Source organism: Lutra lutra, chromosome 2 (assembly GCF_902655055.1).
Source record: "Lutra lutra chromosome 2, mLutLut1.2, whole genome shotgun sequence".
In the NCBI taxonomy this organism is placed as follows: domain Eukaryota; kingdom Metazoa; phylum Chordata; class Mammalia; order Carnivora; family Mustelidae; genus Lutra; species Lutra lutra.
The window spans coordinates 183,330,820-183,357,622 of NC_062279.1; the positions used below are offsets into that span (position 1 = coordinate 183,330,820).

The following is a 26,803-nucleotide window of genomic DNA, read 5'->3' on the forward strand; positions in this document are numbered from 1 at the left end:
TTTTTAGTTGTACTATCATCATCTTGAAGTCAAATCAGTCTAAAACCTACCTTAGCTACGCCCGTGCGTTGAACACTGGCCTCCTTCTTTCCTTCACTGTTTTCAGCATGACACACCCCACAACCTTTTCACCAGCTGAATCTGTTGGTACCTACTTCGAAATTCACACAGAACCCTTTCACCACCTATGTTGTAACCATCCTTGTCCATCTTCCATCATTGTTCATCTAGATATAAACATATCTCAGAGAGATTCTTCTAAATGTCAAGTGAGATCAAGTTACTTCTCTGATAGAGTCCTCAGACTTCTGTCCCACTCAGAATAAAAGCCAAAGTTCCTACAATGGCCATTAAAGTCCTACACAATTGTGCTCCTTTAAACTTTGACCTCATCTGTTACTCCCTTCCTCAATCTACTCTAGCAATACTGATCTAGTTGCTGTTTCTAGAGCAAAGCTGTCCAGTAGAACTTTCTATGATGGACTTGTTCTATACAGACACTGTCCAATATGGTGGCTATTTGGTACTTGAATTGTGGTAAGTACAAACTGAGAAATGAATTTTAAATTTTAAATTTATTTATTTTTAAAGATTTTATTTGTTTATTTGACAGAGAGAGATCACAAGGAGGCAGAGAGGCAGGCGGGGAGGTGGGAAGCAGGCTCCCTGCTGAGCCGAGAGCCCGATTCAGGGCTCAATCCCAGGACCCTGGGATCACAACCGGAGCAGAAGGTAGAGGCCCAACCCACTGAGCCACCCAGGCGCCCCTAAATTTAAAATTTAAATGAATTTTAAATTTCATTTAAATTTAAAAAATTAAAATTCATTTAAGTTTACATAATTTAAATTTAAATAGTCACATATGACTAGTGGTTACTCTATTGGGCAGAAGAGTCTAGAGCCCATCAGCTGGTCTCATGCTTCAGGGCATTTTCATGCCTTTTCATTTCCTGTTCCTCTCTGCCTGGAAAACTTTTGCCTGTGGGTATTTCAGTAAGCTACCAACAGCTTTGCTTTCTATCCTCCTTCAAGTCTGCTTAAATGTCACCTTCTCAGGAGAGACCATCCTGTTCACAACTGCCATCTCCTACCCCTGCCCCTGGCACACTGTGTCCCTTTTCTGCTTTGTTTCTTCTGTAATAAATGCATCTTCTTATTTTTACTCATTCTTTTATTTTATTGTCAATCTTTCCTCCCCCTCTTCCCACTAAAATGTAAGCTCCAGAGGGCAGAGAGTTCTCCCTTTTCTGCTTATCTCTGTATTCCCAGCACTTAGAATAATGCGTGCCTCCTATAAATTGTTCAATTAAATAATGACTGACTGAATGCCACCACCATTCTCCCACACACCTGGGTTCTGGGACACATTTGTCTTCTTAAAACCTCATATCCAGTGTAGAATTAAAGGTGATCCCCAAATATCTTTAATTCAGCCTTTATTAAAATTGATTTGAAACCAAAGCCATGAATTCCAAGTAGGGGCACAATTGAGAGGGTACAAGTGTTTTTAATTGTGTGTGTGTGTTTCTGTATGTATGTGTAGCTAAAGAGAGAGGATAAGAAAATACGTATATGCACCTACCAAAATTAAGGTTACCTCTAGACTTTTTCAGTAACTTGTCGCCCACAGGGTGGGTTTTGGTCAATGGCTTAGAGGTTCTCTGTAATACAGCAAGTTTGTTTTAATAGTTCCGAGGACTTTTTCCTTGAAACCTTAAGATGAAGAGTAGTCGTTGTAGCAAACTACGTTTATTAAAATGTTGGTTATAGAGGTTTATTCATTAAAAGCTTTAAATTATATTTGCTATGGAAAGTTGATTTTGCTGACTGTGACCACATTGATTTAGTTCTAGTTAACTCAAGCAAAATAAAAGACCATAAATACCACTCTAGAATTAAGAATGTGATTAAAGTTATCCCCTTGGGAAAAAGTTATTTTCAGTGAAAAAGATCAATGATTTGAACAGATTAGTTCTAAAACACAATGCAAAATTTTCATTTTCCTTTAAATGAGTCATTATTGGGATTAATAGATCTTAGTTAATTTTTTTACTTCTCTTAATTTCCTTCATAGGGCTTCCCATTTCCTCTGCCTTAATCTGTCCACCAACACTCTTTTCCTTGTGTCCTATGTATGTTGTCAGACACAGTAAATTTTTTAAAAAATGTAATTTTCTGCCCCAAAGCCTTTGTTTTTTATTTGTTGGCTAGTTTATAATCCTACAACATCTAGCAATCTTCTGGGCCCTACACAAAACCACTACTTGCTTGATTTTTTAAAAAAGATGTATTTATTTAAAATGACTCCAAGAAGGGATATTTTCCAAACCCCGCTAGAGAAACACAATAAAAACAAAAGCAAACATTGCAAATTCACTTTCTTTTAGTTATTAAAGAAAAGCTGAAGTATTGTATTACTTGGTCTTTAAACCTTGGCTTGCATTGGCTGTTCAAGGACAGCTTGGTACAAACATGTAACTTTCAGAATTGTTTTTCCTCCTGTGTGGTTACTGAGAATGTTGACGAAAGAGCCATAGAAAATCTCTTCTTGTTCAACCAAGAACTGAGACAGTTTTTAAGGGCTTAATAATTCATTCAATAAACTGTTACTTAACTTCTGCATTGTGTGAACCTTTGGCCTAGACACTCTATATGTACGCTTTTGGCAGTGTACTTTTATTTATTTTATTTTTTTGAAGATTTTCATTTATTTATTTGACAGACAGAGATCACAAGTAGGCAGAGAAGCAGGCAGAGAGAGAGAGGGGGAAGCAGGCTCCCGGCTGAGCAGAGAGCCCAATGTGGGCTCGATCCCAGCACCTTGGGATCACGACCCGAGCTGAAGGTAGAGGCCTTAACCCACTGAGCCACCCAGACGCCCACTTTCGGCAATGTACCTTTACTGATTAACTAATTCATTCAACAAAATATTTTTGCAGAGTTTATGATATGTCTGTCTGTGCTAGATGCTGGGAATGGAAATGTGAGCTGCATCTTCATGGGAAACTTCCAGGCAGAGTAGCATATAAAGGGTAGAGGAAACAGCAGGTGTCAAAAGCAGGAAGGCAGGAAGAAGCTGGTCTTTGCGGGGGGCCAGTGAATGGTTCTGGGCAAGGAGAGGAGGTGAGATGAGGCTGAGAATGTGGGGTGGTTGGGGCCAGAGAGTAGAGGCCTTGGGTGGTGTGTTAAGGAGTTTGGGTGTTATCCCCAGGGGGCAATGGGAGGTGAGATTTAAAAGCATCTGCAGTGAGAAGACATGTAAACAAGGTCAGACTCTGAGAATGGTCCTTCAAGTAATAGTCTGCTGCCCCAAATGCCCCCAACTGATCATGCAGCTTCTGTATGGTCCTCTTGGTCGTCTCTGCAAAAGGGTCACATAACCAACTATAGAGATCAGAATTAGGTCTCGGGACCTAATTACTTCATAGAGATGTTAAGATGAGGAATTAACCTCCTTCCAGGGGCGCCTGGGTGGCTCAGTGGGGTGGCTCAGTGGGTTAAGCCTCTGTGTTCGGCTCAGGTCATGATCTTAGGGTCCTGGGATGGAGACCTGCATCGGGCTCTCTGCTCAGCAGGGAGCCGGCTCCCCCCACCCCCGCCTCTGCCTGCCTCTGCCTACTTGCGATCTCTCTTTCTGTCAAATAAATAAATAAACAAATAAATAAATCTAAAAAAAAAAAAAGAAATTAACCTCCTTCCCATGTTAGCAGTACCTGGAGAAGGTCAGCTCTGGGCTGAAACTCCTCCTCCTCCCGAGACGCATTTATATCCACCCAGAATCTTGTGGACTAGGGAACTACCTTTGGTCAGATGCTCTGACATTTATTACTTTTTAAAATGTACTGTATGTAATTACAGGAGCAAACGGTAAGAACTTACCAGATCCTTGATAACCCCATCCCTAAGACAGGAGAAGATTCCATTTCTTGATGTATAATAACAGACATCAGGACATTACGAATTGGAAACTTTTGATTATCTGTTATGTGAGTGGGGATGTTGGGGACAGCTGATAACACTTCCCCTTGCATTACTCTCCTCTTGTGTTATAGAAATCTGCCCTTGCAAGCGAAAACAGCATATTCAATATCAGTATGTAAAAAGGATTTCTCAAAGAGGTGTCCCTCTGTTTTTGGATAATCTTTGTGTTAAAATAGATGTTGCCTGTATGACAAAATATCCTTGATTCTCAGTACAGAAGCTTTGTTGTAGTTGTTATGGTGTCTTCAAACAGACTCCCTGGCTGCCTTTGTCCTCCCCTATAGTCAATATACTTCCACATTCCTGGGGGTTCAGTCTAGTGAATTCATAGAAAACATTTTTTCTTCCCTTTATCTCTTTACTGCTAAGCTGCAGTGATGAACACAGATCCAAATCTTACTGTCTAAACTTACATGAAAGACATTTCTCATTCATGCCAAGTCTGATGGCCCCTCTCCTCCGTCACTGGCTCAGGTTCAGGTGGCCGCCCCTGGTGGAGCAGTCATCTCATCACAGATCTCATCATGGGACGGCAAAGGTCCACAGGGGAAGAGAGAGAGAAAGAGAGCACTTACATTATACACATCACTTTCACTCCTCTTCCCTAGACCAGGATTGTTATGTGGCTCCAATCTACTTGTAAAGGAGCCTGAAACCTTTAAGGCTCCTTTAAGGAGCTTTAAGGAGCCTCCTTTCCTTTAAGGAAAGCATGTGGAATCTTTCACTAGTGCTAAAGTTTCTGCCACAGCTCCTAACGATGAATTCATGGCTAGGAAAGAAATTGACAAGTGATTAGGGCAGATTATTCTATTTTTAACAGTGGGGTTATCTACTTTCTTAGAGAAACTTGTTAATGGAAACAGCATCATTGTTTAATGTTTTTGGAAAATAATTAATGAAAGAAACCTGATAGAAATACTGACTACCGGTCAAGATGCTAAAATCCAGCGTGGAAGTCTAAATAGAAGTTTTTGCTAAGATGTTGGGGTATATATATAAGCCTATTTCTCTTATATCTAATATTTAGTATTTTGGTTTTAAAACATTGTTGTGGAGGTAGTGGTGTAGTGGGAAAGTCAGCCACACTGTAGAACAGAGGGTTGATTTTGGAAACTGAGTCACATGAAGGGGCTGCCCATATATGGGACAGCCATTTCCCTGGAGGACGAATTGTAGCCTCTTATAACCAGCACGTAAGGAGCCCTCGAAGGCTTTCAAAGATCTCTTCCTGCACTATTGCCTTGAAATTTTATAAAAGCTTATGAAATAGCAGGTTTTATTCTCTATATTTTACAGATGAGAAAACCAAACCTCAGGAGGGCAGCTAACCTGCCCGAGGTCACGCCAGTAGAAAGGGTAGAACTTGGATTTGAAAGTAGGTCTTTTGCTTGCCAAGTTTATTCTCTAACCTCCTACAGAGGGAGGGAAGGTGTAAGGAAATTTTATTCATTTGTGGTGTCCATTTCCGCCATCCTCCTCTGCCCATCCCCTCTAGCACACATTTGCCGGACAGTGGGGGAAAAAAGAAGGTAGAAATTCAGGCTTTTGTTTGCCATGTGTGAATTTCCACGACTGGCTACAAGCAAATGCCCACTACTGCCGCTCAGATGAGTCTCTACACACTGACTGCTGATCTTTCCTTTCCCTTGCTCATCTGCCCATTCTCCAACCGGCAGGATTGGAATGGCATTCTTGTATGTAAAATGAGGTTTTTCTCAAAGAAATGTTTAAAAAAATAAAGTCAGGTAAATCACTTAATGTTATAATAGCATTCATATTTTAAAGGAATGTTGGGATGAACCCTTTGTACTATTAAGTCTTATCTAATATATTGCCCTATGTTTTGTGTGTGAGACTGAGGTTGCTTAAAATGTAAATCACTGTATTTTGTGCTCAAAGCGATAGATTTAAATAGCTGTTCCAACCGTAGTTTGTCAGTTGATGAAAGATATTGAGTGATACATTTTGTTGACTTAGCAATGAAAATTCTCTTTCATGTTGCGGAGGTGGTTCAAGGTGAGGGATAGAATCAAAGGTATGAGAGAATCATTGGTAGAGGCTTGGATGATCAGGCTGTCACAAGGAGAAATGTTAAGGTCAAGGCTGCTCACAAGTAAAGAACGTGAAAGGCATTAAAGCATTGGTGGCGGATCCTGTGTCTATGTAACGTGTGCATACGCAAGGCAGGATAGTGGCTGGAGAGGAGAGAGTTGTTGGCAGGGGAGGAGAGGGAAGTAAGGCTGGACAAGTCATGTGGAGGCATGTTAGGAAGGATTTAGGAAATCAGGCAATATATAGGCTTGATATTATCAGGAGCTTTTGTTTGGGGCATGAGAGTGGGGACCTCCACGTTACTCTTCCCCACACCAGGGAACTTCTTGAAAAGGGTCACCTGTCCTCATTGTTTTTGCTTCTTCTTGGCTCTCGTTGGTTCCCTCACCCCCATGCAGTCTGGAAATACATCAGATATCCCACAGCATTCTGCCGTCCCTGTTCTCATCAAGGTCTCCAGAAGCTACTTGATAACCAGCCTTCTCCTTCTTCCTGGTTCTTAGCCCCTTGATTTCTCAAAAGCAATTGATGCACCAAGTTATGGCTTTAGCTATTTCCCAGATGCTGGGGACCCCCAAATCTATCTCCAGCTCGGGCTTTCTTCAGAGCTCCCGACCTGGGTAATCACCTGCCTTCTAGCCTGCATCATGGGGAGGCTCCAGATTTCTTCCAACCCAACACGAACCCAACGGGACTAGTTTCCTCCTCTCTAGCCTTGCTGGTTCTCCGCTTGTGTCCTGTGGTTGGGCAAATGGCACTGCATTCCCCAACCAGAGGGTTACAATGGCCCCCACTTCCCACCAGGTTCACTCTCTTATCTGAACCCTGTGTGGTTGGCTTCTGCCAGAGTGATCTTCATAAAATGCAAAGTAAGTCAGACCATGTCACCACTCTACTTTACCTGCCCCCCTTAAATATTCAGTGATGGGATAAGTCTCAGAACCCTTCATGTGACAAATAAAGTTTATCGTTACTTGGTCTCTGGACCCTGTGTTCCACTTGCCCTTCTGGTGCGCCTTGTTCCTCCTTGCCCTGGTGCCTGCTGCTCCTCCTCTTGAAATACCTTCATTTCTTACCCCTCACTGATCACGAGGGTGTGCTTTGTTCCTATCCCAGCTCACTATCCACAAGACACTCAGTAAACTCTAAGGTAACTATTAATCCTCTGTGTGTCCCCCATTTTCCATCCCACTTCCCTAGCTGGTGAGCTCATTGACAGTAGGCAACTTTTAATTTTTTCTTACTTTCCTTTTTTAAAAAAAGATTTTATTTATTTGAGAGAGAGAGACAGACAGACAGAGGGTACAGAGGAAAAGGGAGAAGCAGACTCCCCACTGAGCAAAGAGGCTGATACGGGACTCGATCCCAGGGCCCTGAGATCATGACCCGATCCAAAGGCAGAGGCTTAGCCAAGTGAGCCAACAAGGTGCCCCTAATTTTTTCAATGTAGCTTTATTTCCTGAGCTACAAATAGTAGGGGTGCAGTGATTTATGAATGAATGAACTTTGGAATTAGGAGACAGCAGAATTTGGTCATATCTTTGCTCTGTTTATTTTGTTGGGGACTGTTTGGTAGAGAACATGACCCTACTGCAACTTGAGCGTCTTGCTTGAGGCTTTGTATTAGAAGCTGCAGCATGTTGTGACAGGTCTTGGGAACAGGAACGGTTTTATACTATACATTGTCTTCTGTTTAAGTTGTGTGTACAAGCCCACTTAACAAACATTCCTTTGGGCATCTCCTTAGTACCAGACTCTGGGCAAGGCATAGAAGCAAATGGTAATAATACTACAATAATGCTTCTAATTATTCTGTCCCTCCACTACTCTGCATCTAGGTTAGTTCATGAGTTCAGCCACTTCCTAAATATGGGTAAACAGAGGCTCATATTTAAAATATCTTTTCTAGGGCACCTGGTTGGATCAGTCGGTTAAGCCTCTGCCTTTGGCTCAGGTTATGATCTCAGGGGCCTGGGATTGAGCCCTGCATGGGGCTCTCTGCTCAGCAGGGAGCCTGCTTCCCCCCACCCCCCCCACCACCTGCCTCTCTGCCTACTTGTGATCTCTCTCTCTGTCAAATAAAAAAATAAAATCTTTAAAAGAAAATCTTTTCTAAGAGAATACAGAAACTAAATGGGAAACCATATTTGAACCGAGGTCTGCGTTTATTCCTATACCCATTGCTCCTTTCAATAACACATAATACCTCATAGGTACCAATTGTTGAATGCCTTCTCTCTCTGAGGTGCTAGATATGCATTCTTTGGATTTAATTCTCCTCTAATACTTTGCAAGTCATGATCCCCATTTTCCTGGAGAGGCAATGGGGTCAGAAAGGTTAAGTAATCTGCGTAGGATTGCAGAGAACGGTGGCAAGTGGCAGAGCAGAGATAATCACTCAGGTCTGCTGGACCCTCAGGCCCCATTCCCTGCCCACGTAGCCTATGGCATGATCGAGCCAGAGGGCAAAGCTGTTCTTGAGTAACAGGTTCACCATGATAAGTGCAGGTGTGAGAGCAAGGCCAAGGAGTTGCTGCTTCAACAAGGGAGGGATGGGCACAGCTGTTCAGCTGGGGGTTCCAAGTGTTCTGATGATGTCAATATTACACTGTTAAGTCATTCATTCATTCATTCATCACATATTTTGGGGTCATTTAATTTGTTAAACAGACCAGTGGCAACTGATATAAACATAGGAAAGACAAAGGAACTTTTAAAGAGAGCTCCTGGTCTTTTTAGGAGAAGGGCATAGAGCGATGAGAAACAGAAACAAATGCCTTCATCAGACGTAGGTGCCAAATCAGAGCTTGTCACCAGGTGCCGTCCACCAGGCGTGGACATAACCCAGCAACTCCACCTATGGTCTAGGCTCGAGTCCACTCCCTCCAAACTCCAGGCCTGGAAGGCCCTCCAGGATCTGTCCTGCCAGTGGCTCTCACCTTCTGTGCTTCTGCTACATAGGCTTACTTATGGTTCTCAAGGTAACTAAACTCGCTCCTGCCCCTGCCACAGGGCCTTTGCCCCTGCTACTGTACTGTACATCACAGTCTCTCTCTAGTACTCTGCATCCAGACTTCTCTCAGTGTCTCCCCTCTTGTGGAGGGGGGTTCTGGATGGCCCTCCCCATTCACTGGTGTCCTCCCTCTGCTCCCAGCACCAGTCATACTCTTAAGGGCATGGGTTCCAATCTCAGTTCTGCCATTTTACCCACAAGGTAAGCTTAGACAAGTTATTTAACCTCTCTGCATCTCATTTTTGTCAACTGAAAATGGAGGTGATAACAATGACACCCCCACTTCCCAGTGTACTGCTGTGGGGCTTCCCTGAGCTTATATACGTAAACATCAACTGCACCTGCGCATAGGAGATCTGCGATAAATGCGAACTGTGCGAATCTTCTCGTCCTCATGCGTCTGGCCAGTACTTACTGGGTTGGACCCCAGACCACGGAACACAGGGAACACAGGCCGGGAGTGCAACAGCGCCCAGGCCAGCACAGCCTCTGTCCACAGGGGGCTTGCCTGCCTGCCTGAACCACTTCCCCCGTCTACACACGCATGCATGTGGCCTGGAGGCCACTCTTCCTCCCTGTTCTCGTTTCTCTCCTCCTCAACCCCCACCACCTGCCCGGCGTCCAGGAGGCCGCCGCCACGGCTTGAGACAATACATCAGTCTGTGTGTTTTTACACCCATGTGATCTGTTCGTTGCTTGTGGTTCTGTCCCTTCCTTTAGTGGTAGACGCCATTAGAAGTTTGGGTGGTGAGGAAATGGTAAAAATCTCACCAAAGGGGTGAAAAAAACAGAATAATAGCTAAAGGCCCACCTCTTGGGTTTCTTCGTGATCTGTTGATGTTCCACAACCCCTGGAACTGCCCATCCCCCCAAATCTGCCTGCTTTCTCCTTGCCTAGATTTCACTTCCTCGCAGAAGTCTTCTCTGCCTTCCCAAGACCGTGGGCTCTGGAGTAGACCTCGTGGGCCCATGTTCTACCCCGGGGGGGGGGCGGGACTGTCTCTGCCCCTCTCTCCCCACAAGTCTGCCCATGCTATATGGCTGGTGCCACGTCTTTCGTCTTATTCTCCATGGGATCCTTAACCCCCCAGTACCTTCCTACTATTAACAAGTAGTGTTCTTAATCTACATAATGATCTTAGAGGACACGAACCAATAAAGCAGGTAAGTTAGGAAACAGTGGTTTGTATTAGGTTACAAAACGTCTATTCACTTTATAAAAGGAGGTTTTGTAGGGTTCCTCTGAGTAGCAAGTCAGGGGTATTGCTGGTAAATTAACCCCCAAACCTCAGTGGCTTCACACACACACACACACACACACACACACACACACACGTGCATGTGCATGCACGCATTCACACACACACAGACACACACACAAACACACACTTTCTCAGTGATGTGATAATCATTGCAAGTGTGGGATGCATAGCCTTTCAAATTTCAAATCTTGTAGCTCCACCATCCTTTATGCCCTTGGGGTCCTCTCCTGGGTCTTTGGCATCTGGCCGGCTGATGGGGAAGGAGAGAGAGAGAAGAGAATTGCTCAAGGGGTTTTCTTCCGGGTCATACCTGCAAGGGGCATATAGCACTTCCTTTCCCATTGACTGGAACTCCGCTGTATCGCTGCTGACTGCTGCCAACTGCTAGGGTGGCTGGGAGAAGTACTCTAGCTGTGCGCCCAGGAGGAACTGGAAAGATGGTTTGGTGAACACAGGGCAGTCTCTGTGCCTGGGAGCATACCACAGCCAGGCGTCCCTGGGTAAAGTCAGGCCTTGCGTCCCTGCAGTGGGTTCCAGAGGACGGGAATTGCATTGACTTTTCTGTTTTGATTTTGCAGGCAAACACTTGTGATCAAAATCTTAGTCATTGCCTTGAGCTCATCGAACAAATTTCCAAAGTACAAGGACAGCTCTTTCGGATCCTCACCACGGCAGCCCAAGAAGGTGAGAATGGCCCATGCTTCCCCATCCGGTTCTGTCTTCTTTTGCTTCTGTCCTTGGTGCTCTCGGCGTATTGCTGAACTTCTCTCCCTGACCTGATTTGTGGGTTCTTTCAGGCGGACATTACGATGGCGTGGAAATAATCAAATCGCGCCTTCTGCCTTGGCTGGAGGCCTCCTTTACTGCTGCTTCCCTGGGAAAACCTGTTGACAGCAGGGTGCCCTCTCTACAGGTAGGGAGGTTAAAGGATCCCCTTTGACTTTCAGCACCCTGTTCAGGCTCCGGGAATGCAGACATACGTAAGAGATGACTTTTGCCTAGTGAGGGACTTAGCGCTACTTTGGACACAGGTCCAAAAAGTGAGGTTCTGTTTACAGTAGCATGTGGCATAATGGGTTCAGCTTTCTCTTCAAACAGACCCGCGTTCAACTCTCAGCTTTGCCTACCTCCCAGCGGTGTGACCTCAGACGCATCAACGAGCCTCTGCTTCCTCCGCTGGAAGAAGGGACTGGTGATGGTCTACATCTGGGACATTGCCCACGTTCAGCATTAAATAGGAACTTTGGGATGAAGATTAGTCCACACAGTTAGGGTACCACGGAGCCTCAGGAGAGACCATTAGATGGGGGAGAGCTCCAAATTCTGAAAGAGTGAAATGAAATGAATTGGAAACTTAGTTCTCAGAGACTGACAAAGAGTACCATCATTTGCTGTTGCTAGGGGGTGATTTCTATGGGTTAGTGTCAAGTTTTAGACAGGTGAAGCCCAGACTGGAAATAGAACATATACCTTGCTTAAGGCACTGATGTCATTAAATATTAGTAGCCTTGATTTTAAACAATTATATGGATTTCCATAAATTCTCAAATTAAAGCACATAGAGCAGTCTTTTCTTGGCAGGCTTAGGAGGACAGGGGCAAAAGGGTTCCTGCTTGGAGGTCACTGGGCACAATTCTGGCCGCTCATCTATGGTCCCGGGTCTGTCGTCTAACCTTCTGTGTCTCACTTGCCGAATGGAGACAATGCTTTTGCTGACCCACTAGGGCCATTTTGAGAATTAAATGTGATAAACATGCAAAAACAACTAACATAGGGTAAGCACTCCACAGACATCAGTCGGTTTTAAGCAAATTTTTCTCTCCCAGGGATTTTTCACATGCTGCTTAGATTTTTACCCTGTGGGTATTCTCCTGAGGATAAAGATATGGGATGATATTTCAATGGCTTTTTAAAAATGTGATGTATAATAAAAAATTGAAGTGTAATTTACTTGCAGTGAAATCCATAGGTCGATAAATGTGTATATCTGTGTAATTCACACCCTATTAACTTATAAGACATCTCCATCTCTCTAGAGCATTTCCTTGTGCCAATTCCCAATCACCTACCCTTCCCCACCACAGGCAACCACTCTTCTGATTTTTATTGTTCTAGATTAATTTTGATTGCACTAGAACTGCCTATATATGGAACAATGCATTTGTGTCCTTTTGCACCTGACTTCTTTTGCTCAGCATAATTGTGTTGCAACCCATCAAGCTGCTTCATGTATTCAAGACTCTTTTTGATTTGTATATCATTTCAGGACACATTTGATAAAGAGAAACATAAAGAGTCAGGTGTTCGGGATCGGGACGTGCAACAACTAGACTCTGAGTTGACTTCGACTCGTAATCAACTCAACCAGGTTCAAGACGAGTAAGAGGAATGCAAGTTATCTTTTTCCAAAAAGAATTGTTTGTTCTTAATTTTTAAGTTTGAAAGGGGAATAATGGCTCATGAAAAATGTAGACGTCTGCAAATAACTCTGTGTGTGTGTGTGTGTGTGAGAGAGAGAGAGCGAGAGCGAGAGAGAGAGAGAGAGAGAGCCAACAGATTAAGGAGCCGGTGTCTTTGAATCTGGGGATAAGATTTCTCTATTATAATAGATTACCTAAGACACTGGTCCCCTTGGTTCCATTCCTGGAGCTTCTTCTTCTCTAGAGGTCTATTATCAGCATATATATATATATAAATATATTTATAAATATTTATAAATATATTTATATATATATATAAATATTCATATATATATATATATAGAGAGAGAGAGAGAGAGAGAGAGATTGTTACATAAAAATCTTTTGAAAGAAAAATAAAATGCAAAATGGGGAAGGTTAGAGAAGGTCAGACAAAGAGTAAAATTAAGAGCAAGAGGAAGAGGCTACATCCATCTGACAGATGTGCTTCTTTAGGGGGTATAGACCCCTGTCTGAGAAGTCAGACTCTTTAAAGAATAAGCATTTCAAGATTTTGGAGTAATTTGTAGATATAAAAAAGTATTTTAAAGAAGTCAGGCAATGCCAGGCAGCAGCAGCTATCAGTGGCATAGCCAGGGTAGCAAGCTCAAGGATTCACTGCAAAGAAAATCACAAGCCTTGGATTTGCACTTAAGGAAGATGGACAAATGTGTATGAAACTGCATGCAGCCCAGCTAGCCCAAACCCATCAAACCCATGTTTCCTAATTAGAGCCTTGCTCTGCTGCTCACATGTACAGGACAGCAAGGAACTCTTTGGTTAGGGCTTATGATGGAATAGAGTGTGGCACGCTGCCTTGTTCTCTGATGAGATTTCCTTTTAAGGAAAGCATCTCTACAGACTTAGTTTTGCTTGATCATGAAGGTAACAAAAATTTCCTTCTTAAAATGCATACAACATACAGACATACAAAAGTGGTTGTGTCATAGCCAAGGAGGTTTAATGAGGCACAATCATTGCTAATTCAAAATGCATACAACAAAGACAAGTATAAAGGTGAAAATCACCTGTTATATCATCCCTGTTAACATTCTGGTTTATTTTGCTCCAGACATTTTTCTTTGTGCGTGCTTGCATGCGTAGACACACACACACACACACACACACACACACACACACACACACACACACACAGAGTCACCTCCATACCCAACATTCATGTTGCAAGTAAAATCATTGTCAATGAACAGTTTTATGACTGCCAACAGTCAACATTTACAAATGTAATAAGCAAAAAAGCACAGCTTCTCTGAATTTCTGCAACTTACTTCAACTAATATCAGCTGATTTGGAAAGAGGTGAGGATAATTACATTTACCACTTCTTTTCTTTTTTACTATAGCCCTTTTCCTGTAAATATCTGGTGAATTCCAAGTTCAAACTACTGTTAGGGTTTTTTGTTTGTTTGTTTTTGCATTGTTTTGTTTTGTTTTGTTTTGGCCCTCTCCAAGAGTCTCCTTGGCTCCCCTCCTTCCTTAGACTGGCATCTAGAAGTAGAGGGAGGCTTGCATCTCATGAGGGATGCCTCAGGCTGGAGAGGAGGAACTTTTGGTCTTGTACTGCTCTATGGCTTCCTGCTCCTTCATTTCCAACTGGGCAGTAGAGTCTTGTGCCAAGGGGTGCTGATTTGTGGCTTGTCTGGTTAAATCTTCTGGAGAATTTGCTGGCAACTGCTGCTGGCCAGGCCCTTCTGTTTGCCACTAGCTGTGAGGCAGGGCTTCAAGACTTTGCTGGTTTTTGACTTGTATCAGCACCAAAAGGAGCCAGGAATTCCTTTGTATCTCCCTCTCTTATCATTATGGCTCTGTAAATACCCATCAGGAACATCAGGGTTCAAGGAACCATGACTACATCGTTTTGTTAAAAAAAAAAAATTATTTGGAAATAATTTCCAATGCAGAAAATTTGTAAGAATAGTACTAAGGACACCCATAGGCACTGTCATGTTCCTTTCACACTGTTTGCTTTATCATTCATGTGTACACTATCTAGATGCATCCTCCCCTTCTCCCCCCACCAAGCCATGTGCATCTCATTTGAAAGTTGCACAGAGGAAGGTATTTGCTCCTTTACCTTGGATTTCCTAGTTTCATTTGGTTTTCAACCCACCTATGGTTCTTATTTTTTTAAGGCATCACAAATGATGCTGTCTGTCCCCCACATTCTATAGTAGCTAAGTCTCTTCTTTCTTACTCTACTTGCCTTTAGAGTCAGGGTGCTACCGGCTGTGAAATGAGTGGCCCACCAAGGAGATCCCCCATGTCTAACTTTGTGGAGACCAGATTGGTTTTGACTCAGTTCCGAAGGGGCAAATTCTATAGTGCTGAATGGGGATGGATCTGCCCAAGTTTGATGAATTCTCTGAAAGGAAGATGTCTAGATTTTATACTTGGGCTCTGGTTATGAATCCCACATGTCCTCATTTCCTATCTCCTATCTATTGGCAAGTCCAGTTGAATCTACCTGCTAAACTTCTCCCACCCTTGTCCTTTTCTTCCTATTCTACCTCCATCGTCCTAGTTCAAGACCCTGATACCTGTTTCTTCAACCAGTTGTCTTCCAACTGACTTCCCTGCTTTCACTCTTGCTCTACTATAATCCATTTCACAAATAGAAATTAATAAAGGCAGACCCCGCCTTAAAAGCTGTTAGTAGCCTCCTTTCACACTTAGAAAAACAAATTCTAAACTCCTTACCAGGACTCTCCAAAGCCCTGTGTGATCTGGCCCTACCTCTCTTTCCACCCTCATCTCATGCCAGGCTCTCCTCACCTAGTCTGTGGTCCCCTTCCTCACCTTGAAACCTTTGTGCTCTTTCAGAAACATGGCGGTCTCTCTCTCTGGTTCTTTGCCTCGCTGCTTCTTTGTTATCTTTCAGGTCTCAGCTGAAATGTAACTTTCTCAGAGTCTTTCTGTGACCACGTATATTGAAAGGTCTTTCCTTACCCCAGCTCCGTAGTTCTCTTTTGCAGTGATCTGAGAAGAGCTCTTACCATAATTTGGAACTTGAAAAGATTGGTTTGCATGTTTCTGATCCACCAGACTAGAAGCCCCAAAGGGTTACTATCTTGTATCTGCTATTCTGACACTGTTGTATCCCCAGCACCCAACATCATGCCTGACACATGGTATATCCTCAATGAATGAATAAATCCCTAATAAAAATAAATAAAATACATTAACTTGCTTAAAATAATGCTTGGCACCTGAATGTGACTCTCTTTCTTCTCTCTGTATATCATTCAAGGGGTGCCAAATTAGCATGTATGTTTGGTTGTATGTACATGTGTTCACACATGAGTGTCATGTCTTAAGAGAAAAACACAACGATTCCTGTTCATACTCTCCTTCCTTACTTCTTATTTGCTTCTTTTAATTTTCTAGTTTTCTCATGACAAATATGTTAATTTTTTTCTCCATGTATACTTTTAAAAACCTGTAACATATTCACCTTTGAATTAAATCACAGCAATTTCCTCTTAATCGCCAGTAGCCCTATTATGAAGTTATTGCTACTTTGGCATTTTTTTAAAAGACTTTAGACATTGTGTTCATTCATCACTACCACGTTCACAGGCACTATTTGAGATGCTGGGGATAAAAAGATAAGTAAAAAAATAATTCTTGCCCTTAAATACTTCACAGTGTATTTGTAATGAGACTGTTAGTGTGAACCAAATGTTGGAGGCACTCCGGAGAAGGGGAGACTGCTTGAGACAGTCAGGGGCAACAATTGCAAGACCACTCACAGGTTGTCTGCCTGTTAGGGGATGAGAAGGAGGAGGAGATGGGAAGGAACATTGGGTAATCACACCACCTCTTGTATTGCCTGATCGGCTGGGATCTGTGGGAACTTGGTAGGAATCCAGCTAGACCATTATTTCTCTATCTGCTTCACTGCCTAGGGGAGGACCCCAGTGTTTGACCTTCCATTCTTCCATCTAAAAGAAAGGAAGAAGACTAGTGTGAGTCTAGACAGCAGCTGCACTCTCTCAGCCTCGGATGAAAGAACCTGGATAGTACAGGGAAGTAGGGTCCAAGAAGTCAAGAAACCTTTGCCCACCTATGATCTCTCACTGGACTAGGGCAACTTAATGGAGAACCACTGGTCTCCATCCAGTGTCATTTACACATTCCCATTTCTTTTAAAATTTTAAATAGACCTAAAGAAATAATATGATTTGTTATGATTTGTCTACAATGAAGAGAGTCCTTGGCACTGACAATGACCTAGCTATGTTGAAAACTCAGGAAAATCATGCTCAATAAATTATGGAAGTCAGAGGCATGAAATACTTGGTAGTCAAGTTTGACTTTGGAAGGTTTTCTTTGTAGGTGGGCAAATAATTTTTTCTTTATATATAGGAAGTCTGGGAAAATTAGGTCAAATGCAACTCTACAGTGTAAAGTAATGAGAATACTGCAGAAAATGGTATTAGGAATGGAGATTTTATAGGGAGAGGCAGCCTGAAGATTTAGTGTGATTGGAACAGATGAATTAGGAGAGAGAGAAGGAGGAAGGGAACAAGTTTCTTTGTCCTTTACATTCTAATGTTAGTAATTATTACATAAGCTCTTTGGTGGTAGCCACTTTGTAATGTCTTTGCGTTTGACCTTGAGAAAGAATGCCTGAATATTTTTTGCATACAAGCACAACATTAATATTTGCAATGGCATCTGATTGGATGCAGATGTCTCATAACTTGATCATGTTTATGTTGAATTTATATCATATGCCAAAAGTTCCTGGGAGAACCTATGCCTTGATTTGGAAAGTCTGCCAATTTTGGAAAATCGGTCTTTAGTTACTGATTTCTCTTACAGTCTGGCTGAAACTGAAAAGACTCTTGAAGAAACCAAGAACAGATCGGCCATATCCCTTTTGGCTGCAGAGGAGGAAATAAATCAGCTAAAAAAGCAGTAAGAAAAAAAAAATGACAGGATTTTTGCAGCGTGCTGATTGGTCTTTGAATTTAGCTTTTTGGTGCTCCATTAAAATACAAAAGAAGCTGTTCACAAAGAGGAAAGGCAGAAATATTTTTATTAATTTTATAAAATTTTTTTCTTACTACAAGAACGTTAGCTATCTAGTATAGAAAAATTTCAAAGTACAACAGAGTATAAGAGGAACCCAATGACCCTTTCAAAATTCCAGAGCTAGTTCTTGTTACCATTTTGCAATTTCTTCCAATTGACCCATTAAAAATTGGACTTATTACTGCAAAAATCAGCATAAGTATACAATTTTGGACCCCATCTTTTCACTTAACATTGTTTTTCTCTATTACTAAGAAAAAATACTGCAAAACCTGGTTTTAAATAGATGGATTGTGTTCTGTTATCTAGACATCTCCCTAATATTGAATAGTTACTTTGATACTGATTTTAAACATTGGAAATAACATTGTGATAATCATTGCAGCAAATGTTTAAATTTCAGATTATTCTCTAAATATAAATTTCTGGGAGGAGAACATAAACACATACTAGGTGACACACTATTAGTTTCAGATGTACAACATAGCGATTTGACAGCTCTGTACGTACCTTATGCAATGTTCATAAATGTGGCTACCGTCTGTCACCCTACAACGCCATTATGGTACGGGTGACTGTATCCCCTATGCTGTGTCTTTTGTTCCTGTGACTTATTTCTTCCCTATGCAGAAGCCTATACCTCCCACTCCCCTTCGCCCCCTTTGCTCATCTCCCCATGCCTCCCCCCTCTGACAACCACCAGTTTGTTCTCTGTATTTATGGGTCTGTTTCTGCTTTTTGCTTATTGATTCATTTGTTTTATTTTCTTAAATTTCACATATTAGTGAAATCTTATGGCTTTTGTCTTTCTCTTTCTGACTTATTACACTTAGAGTAACACCCTCTGGGTCCATCCATGTTGTCACAGATGGCAAGATCTAGTTTTTCTTTATAGCTGAGTAATATTCCATTGTATGTCTATGTGTGTGTGTGTGTGTGTGTGTGTGTATATATATATATATATATATGTATATATAGTGTGTGTGTGTAGATATATATATAAATATGTATGTCACACCATATCACATATACATATATCACATATTTATTCATCTATCAATGGACACGGGTTACTTATGGAAGCTTATTACCATCTTGGCTATCGTAAATAATGCTGCAATAAATATAGGGGTGTGCATATCTTTTCTAATTAATGTTTTTGTTTTCTTTGGGTAAATACCCAGTAGTGGAATTATTGTTTCAATATTTAATTTTTTGAGGAAACTCCATATCATTTTTCACAGTGGCTGCACCAATTTATATTCCCACCAACTGTGCACAAGGGTTTCCTTTTCCACATCCTCACCAACACTTGTTATTTCTTATCGTCTTCTTTCCGGCCATTCTGACAGGTGTAAGATGCTATACCTTCATTGATCCTAATTTTGATCCCCCCCTGACCAAATAAGCAAGTGGGAGTTGTATTCACACACACACACACACACACACACACACACACACACACACAATATCTTCTTGCCGCCTTCACACATTTTCCATTGTTCTGATTTCTTCGGGAACACCCCAACACTGTAGCTGGGAGTACTGATCTGTTGTCTACATCTCTCTCCCCTCTCACCATCATTTTCTTTTTCTCTTTGCTCTCTCTTTAGTTTTATGTGCACTTATTCTATGCAAAATTTATTCCTGGGTCATACATTTTTGTTTCTTCAATTTCTTCTGGGATATCTTTTTCTTCTGGGCAACCTCCTCTACTGGTTTAGGGACAGTCTGCTCTTTTTCAGCAACGGCCATCTCGATGTGGCAGGGAGAGCTCATGTAGGGGTTAATCCAACCATGAGCCTTGTAAATTCTTCGTGACATCTTGGGGAACTTTGCTCACCTGGATGTGCTCAGTGCCCAGAGAACTGACATCAAAACCCTTAAGTTCATCATGACTCTTGGCATTTTTAAGCATGCGCAGGGATAATTTAGCAGTCTTCATGGGCCATGGACCCTGTGTGCAGCCTCACTGTTTGCCCCAGGCACACCTACCATCCCCACCAGTGTAGCGACGGGAGGGCACTCTGCTTCTGCGAAGCGATGTCCTTCAGATACTTGGTGGCTTTTCAGATCTGCATACCCTTGATGGCCTGGGGAGGCTCACATGTGTTCTTAAAGTGAAAGTGAAGATTTGAACCTCTAGATTTGCATGATTTTGTATGGTTTTCTGGGTCACATGAATAGCGGGCCATTTTCAGAGGTTGTCTCAGTCTGCTTAGGGGAAGAGCTCTCACCATCATTTTTATCTCTTATTTCCTACTTGATAGACCTCAAATTCTTTGACACTATAATTCAGTGATTTCTTATAGCAGCAATTCTGGTCTTTATCATTTCCAGTGTAGCGGTTAATTCTGCTGTTGTGTTTTTAGCTTCTCTGTGTCCTTCTTAACCTTAGCCCTTACCTTTTCATCTTCCATCGTTGTCCTTTTCATCACAGCACGTTCTCTTTGTGCAGCTTTGCTCCTGCTTTAGCTAGTCATGCCTCTCTGCATTTTTTTTTTAAGATTTTATTTATTGATTTGACACAGAGCGAGAGATCACAAGTAGGTGGAGAGGCAGGCAGAGAGAGAGGAGGAAGCAGGCTCCCTGCTGAGCAGAGAGCCGGATGTGGAGTTCAATCCCAGGACCCTGAGACCATGACCTGAGCTGAAGGCAGAGGCTTAACCCTCTAAGCCATTCAGGTGCCCTGCTTCTCTGCATCTTTATAAGGTTGCCAGTTTATTTCCAAAGCTTTGACTCTAGAATACATTATTTTTTTTTTACAAATTCACCCTTTGTCCTAGTACTGTGGATGTTATCCCATCTCCATTGTCATCCCCCTTTCCCCCCGCCCCCAGCCATTCCATCTGTTCAGAGAATCAAAGAGCTAATGAAGATAGGAGATTGTATCTTTGGCCAGCTTCGGGACCTAGGTTTTGGAGGTCCAGTGCTTCCAGACTCTGTGCAGTTAGGATCAGCCTAATATAGAACAGCATGACTATAGGCCCACTCTGCTTTTGCTGAAGAATCTGCCTATGTATTCCTCTCTCAGGAGACTTTTTCATGCAAGCTACAGACGTGGGGTGGTCCTCTGACCCTGGCAATTCTGCTCTTTTCTGATTGGTTTTTGTTCCTCCTGTGTTTTCATCAGAGTAGTCCAACACAGGAGTGGCATTGCTAAGTAGAGTAGCCTCTGTGCGTTAGGTATGCCAGTCGTTTCTAGTATCTTTCCTCCATCCTCCCCCTCTTTCTCTTTTCTTTCCTCAATTTTTGTTTTCTGTTCAGGCTTAAATCTCTTCAAATCCAGGAGGACTCCCGCCACCGAAACTTAGAACACAGAAGCACAGAACATCGGTGTTCGGAGCCTAGAGCCTCAGAACCAAGGACCTCTGAGCAGAGGAGGCTGGACCAGCGAGGCATTGACAAGCGGGGTGCAGAGCAGCGGCCTGAAGTGATTTCCGATTATGAGAAACAGCTCCGAACGCTGAAGGACGAGATAGCGGTTTTGTCTGCTGAAAAATCTGCACTTCAAGGAAGGTCAGACACATTCTCACAGATCTTTTCCTTTAAGTGCTTTTTGGTAGTGGTAAAAGCGTGGCTTGGGGAAAAAAACGAAATGACCTCTTGCACCCAAACCCCCACAGTATGGGAAACTTAGAATTGCAGAGGGATTGTTTTCTCTAACTGCACCCTTCCAGAGAGAGAAAATACCTCGTGGATTGTGAGCGCTTGGGCCCTAATTAACTTGGGGCTGACATGGAAGCCCAAGGAATGAAACTGAGAGTTATGTGGCTTGAAAGCAGATTCGGGTGGGCCTGTCGTGCGTGCATGGTAAACGTGCTGGAAGAATGTTCCATAATAGGAGGGTCCTGTTCTCTGAGGCCTGGGAGTCCCCTCTCTGGGATGACCACCTGTCATTTTACTTTTTGATGGAGTGTGTGGGTGAGTGTTCTATGACATCCCTTTCCACTGATGGACAGAATGTTAAGACAGGTCATTCGGAGTTCCATGAGGACAGAGCAGGATGTTTCTCTCAGAGCATTTTCCTTGTTCTTTTTACCACCCACCATCTCCCTCAGCCCCACAGCGAGCCCTGACCCAAGCTATCCGAGCCACTCCCATACCTGGTCCCCATTCCCCTAAATGCCACCTTAGCCTTGCATTCTGGGGAGTCATTCTGCCATGATCAGCTGGTACCAGCCTGTGCTGGCTCCCAAGACCTGATTCTGTGCATTTCTGCCTCACTCCAAGTTCAGTGTGATGTCACATTCACAGCTTGGAGTTGGCCGTGGTGACAGTATTTCTTGCACCATAGAAATTGTCGGACTACTGTCCAGGGCTTTCGCCCTGCTCCACCTTCAAAGCGGGCCTCGCGTTACCGTTTGCCTCGTAGTTTCTCCTCCACTTCCCTCCCTGGTGGCCCATTTCCTTTGATAATCTACCTTGTACTCGATAGCGATACTATTCAAGATACCGGGCCTTAAAATTCACCAAATCCTTGCGCATGTGTTAGCTCACCGGATCTTTCATTCCCCACTCCCGCCCAGAACTCGGGCGAACCTGTCGCCGGTGAGAACTCGGGCTCTGGAGAGGAGAAATGAGTGCAAACGGTCCCACTGCCATAGAACGAGAACGCAGATCTTTCTCATGGTTGAGTGTTCATCCCGTTTTATACCCTAAAGCCTCTGTGATATGTTAGCACCCCAAGGCTGGGGTAGGAAATACTGAGAAGCTGATCTCTTTAACTCTGGCTTGCTGGCGGTGTTGCTTTAGTTTTCTGAGCCTCAGGTTCCTTGGCCTTAGAATGGCCAACAATGCATGTTGAGCTCCAAGGGCCGCTTCAAGGATAAGATGAGGCACGAAGCCCCCGCGCAGATAGGGAGCGCATGACCGTGTACTTGACGCCTGGTAAAGAGCTCGCGGGGGCAGCTGCTCCCGCTGGCAGGGCGCGGCTCATGGGTGTCACCTGCCGTTCACGTGGCCAGAAGCGAATCCCAGTGCTTCTCCGGCTGCTTCTTGCTTGCCAACAGGTCCGCCAGGAGCCGGACTCCCAGCCCTGGCCCTCGCAGCCGCAGCCACAGCCACAGCCACAGCCGCAGCCACAGCCACAGCCGCAGCCGCAGCCACAGCCGCAGCCGCAGCCGCTCCACCAGCCCCTCCACCGCCGTCGTGAAGATCAGGACCCCGTCGCCGAATCGCGCCAAAATGTCCAACGTGGCACGCAAGGCTGCCCTCCTGTCCCGGTTCAGCGACGCCTATTCCCAGGCCCGCCTGGACGCGCAGTGCCTGCTGCGGCGCTGCATTGACAAAGCCGAGACTGTTCAGAGGATTATCTACATCGCCACTGTGGTAGGTGACGTCGGTGCGCTGCCCCTTGGAGGGCGGGGGCGGGGTGGGCAGCGGGGAGAAGGTGCTGGGTAAACCGGACCCTACAGCCTGAAGGAACAGCCTGGGCCTGAGGTCACAGAGGGAGGGTGGGTTCTCCATTTGCTTGCTTGTTCGTTCGTTCCTTCCTTCCTTCCTTCCTTTCTTCCTCCTCTCCTTCCTCCCCCCCCACTTCCTCTTGTCCTTCCTCCCTCCCTCCCTCCCTTCCTTCCTCCCATTACAAATATTTGGGATGGCTAATTTTTCACAGTCAAGAACTCTTCATATATATCAATACTTATACAGCCCAGGCATTTGTTGAAGAAGTATCTATAAATATAAGATTATCTCAAATGAATATAAACTATGAATATAATATAATGAATATAAACTATGAATATAAAGTATGTTGATTTGCACCAGTCTTCCAACTGATTTCCTTTCCTTCTCAAATCAGAAGGCTGACTTGTGTTAACTCTTCTGTCTATTGAACTAAGAGTAGTTACTAAAACTTTTAGGACATGAGGAACTTGAGGATGGCAGATTAAAAGGGCTCATATAGAATCCTTAGTTCTCAAAGCAAAGGTATTTGTTCTGTGGGTACCTTACTGAGATAGTAAGGGTCCATTATGAGAAATGAGAAAAACAGTTAATATTTAAAAACAAAAGGAAACACTGGTATGAGAGCAGAATTATCGGAGTCTACTGAGCGTTATCCTGTATTATTAATTTATTTCAGGAGTCCTCAAACTATGACCTGAGGGCCAGATCTTGTCCTGGCCTGTTATTTCTAAGGAAAATACCACCTAAGAGCTAAGAATATAAGAATGGTTTTACATTTTTAGAAGAGTGTAAAAAAAAATGTGACAAAAGACTATGTATTTTAGGCAAACCTTAAACGTTTAATCTCTGGCTCTTTACAGAAAAAAGTTTGCCAACCATGGTTCATTTCATTAAGAGGTTGGTGAAGGTTCTGTAAGCTTAACGGCCATGTTTCTCATGAGTAACTGAGTTTGCTCAGTGCCTAGTACATAACAGGCATTTAATAAATGTTTGTTGAATCAATATACACCAGGAAACTTGTCAGATACTTGATATGTGTCTTTATAACATAAACACAAATTGATAATTTCATTTTTGGACCAGTAATATGACATTGTGGTGGGATCATAGCATCCACTTAAAAAAAAAAAAAAAAGATTTATTTACTTATCTGAGCGAGAAAGAGAAAGGGCACCGGGAGAGAAGCAGACTCTGCTAAGCACAGAGTCCTGCCTGGGGCTCGATCCCATGACCCTGAGATCATGATCTGAGCTGAAATCAAGAGTCTGGTGCTTAACCAGCTGAGCCACCCAGGCGCCCTCTAATCAGCACTTTTTAGGTGTTTATTTAACCACAGACGATCTGTTTCCTTGAACCTCTGCACTGTGCTGCCTCTCGAACTTGAGGTTACTAGAACAATGATCAACTGTCTTGAAATAGGTGAACATGCATAGTCACAGATGTATTTATGTACTTTTCAAAACTGAGGTATGTATTTTCTCCCAGATTAAAATTAGTTTTGATCAACTGTATTTAATGTTCAGAAGACCCACACGATGTTGAATTTTTGGTGGGTATTCTTCCTTCGTCTCTTGCTTTGGATTTCTTTACTTCCCTTCTTCTACCTAATAAATTGGCTGCATTTTTACATGCAGGAGGCATTCCATGTAGCTAAGATGGCATTCAGACATTTCAAGATCCGCGTGAGGAAATCTTTGACGCCGTCTCTCGCAGGGTCGAATAACTTTGAAGATGCTGTCTCGGATTATATCATTTGTCATCTCGACCTATATGATTCCCAAAGCAGTGTTAACGTAAGTGTTGGGTCTCTTAACGGGACTGGTGTGCTGCGGCTGCTCTTTCCATGGAAGACCAATAACTCAGAATCTACCCAGTGCTCAGGATTGCTTTTATGTGACAGGGTAGCAGAAATGAGCAGCGGCCAACTGACTTTGTAGAACTGGCCATTATTGGCTCTTTCTTAGACTTTTATGGGGAAAAAAATAGTCTGACCTTTATAGTTCTAGTCTTTGGATGGGTTCTTAAGACTGGAGCTAGAATACCATAGGGCTTAAGAGCAATGGCTTTGGGGAAGGTCGGTGTAGACTCGCACCCTGGCTGTGCCACATCCTAGCTGTCTGACCTTGCACATTTACTTCACCTGTTTGTGCTTCAGTTTTCCAGCCTTTACATGGGATCCACAATGGCCAAGAACCCATCAAGAGTTCTTGAGAGGATTAAGTGAAAAACAAGCAAGTAATTTGCTTAGCATAAGACTTGGCACATAGCAAACACCCAATAAGTCCAAGCTATTATAACTGCTGTTATTCTAGACTAGGAACAAGTTGGTACTTCCTGTACTTGCCCGGAATAGAAAACTGAGGAAATAATGAATAAAAGCCACTCAGTGTATTTGGTTTTAGTTTGGTGGGGGTGGGGGAGAGACTCTCTTGGCCTTTAGTATGCCATTTGTCCTCTACATCATCTTTCCTCTTTCCCCATTAGGGACTCTTTCTCCTCTAGCACATGTGTAGCTTTCCTAGTTTACAAACTAGTTTCCTAGTTTACAGTATCTTCACCCATGTGCTCTTTCCCTGCCCCACCCCCCCCCCAACCCATCATAACCCCCTTTGGATGTCAGAGCTTCTTGTCACAGGTTGGTAACAAGGGGATGCCCTCTTTTTGTTTTCCAGGATGTGATCCGAGCCATGAATGTCAATCCCAAGATTTCATTTCCTCCTGAAGTTGACTTTTGCCTGCTCAGCAACTTCATCCAGGAGATATGTTGCATTGCCTTTGCCATGCAGACTTTAGACCCACCCCTAGATATTGCATTTGGGGCGGATGGAGAAATTTTTAATGATTGCAAGTAAGACACATAAGAGCACAAGCTAAGGGATTTTTTTTTTAAAACAATAAATAACCTTTTCTCTAGTGTCTGGAAGCAATTTAGGGAAAAGAGCTCTGGGTGGGAAAATCAACAGACATGAGCTGACTTCCGGTCCCAGCCATGTGCTTCTCTGTGCCACAGGGCAGACGCCACAGGGCAGACCCCTCTCCTGGGCTCGTTCTCTTTCCCAGTCAAATGTGATTCAGAGGTGATGTTATCATTTCCGCTGACTATATTGGTCTTGGAGAGAGCTAATGAGTACCCGGAACCTGTCTGGAACACTAAGAAAAGGGGCTGCCCTAAAAACACTCAAAAAAGGAACACGAATGTGTATTCCTTTTTACTGGTTTCTACTGCAGTATTTCGGCTGGGTGTCTCCAAGTAGGGCACAGAGATATATCGCTTGTGTCAGAATTACTCAAGTCTTGTTAAAAAGGCAGGCTCCTGGATCACACCCCATGCTATTTTATGCAGCGGGTTTGGAGTGGGGCTGAAGAATCTGCCATTTAACAAACACCCAGGTGTTCCTTGTGCACACCAGCGTTTGAGACTCACCGGGACCATTGGATTTCTATCAGCTTTTACATGGTAGATGTTTCCTATATAAATTAGAAGAAATTAAATTAATTTAAAACATTTAACTGAAACTTTATGGGATCTTATGATACAGCTGGAGGTTACTGGGAGGAGGCCAAGCTAGT

The 26,803-nt window shown here is 43.3% G+C and overlaps 1 protein-coding gene and 1 pseudogene across 3 annotated transcripts in view; one reads left to right on the forward strand and one right to left on the reverse strand.

The window, feature by feature from the left end:
- Positions 1 to 26,803, forward strand: part of SPATA18 (spermatogenesis associated 18) — a 38,873-nt gene that overhangs the window by 2,376 nt on the left and 9,694 nt on the right. For 2 of the 3 annotated variants that reach the window (XR_007125322.1, XM_047719268.1), the window contains exons 2-9: positions 10,887 to 10,992; positions 11,106 to 11,221; positions 12,575 to 12,687; positions 17,612 to 17,707; positions 21,092 to 21,343; positions 22,837 to 23,155; positions 24,868 to 25,026; positions 25,906 to 26,081. Coding sequence is in view for 2 of the 3 variants with exons in the window: in XM_047719268.1 (XP_047575224.1) it covers positions 10,887 to 10,992; positions 11,106 to 11,221; positions 12,575 to 12,687; positions 17,612 to 17,707; positions 21,092 to 21,343; positions 22,837 to 23,155; positions 24,868 to 25,026; positions 25,906 to 26,081 (1,337 nt within the window). In the remaining variant the exon portion in view is untranslated. The remainder of the gene's footprint in view (positions 1 to 10,886; positions 10,993 to 11,105; positions 11,222 to 12,574; positions 12,688 to 17,611; positions 17,708 to 21,091; positions 21,344 to 22,836; positions 23,156 to 24,867; positions 25,027 to 25,905; positions 26,082 to 26,803) is intronic. The other variant, XM_047719269.1, reaches the window with a different exon arrangement.
- Positions 19,466 to 20,019, reverse strand: LOC125093718 (60S ribosomal protein L17-like; annotated as a pseudogene).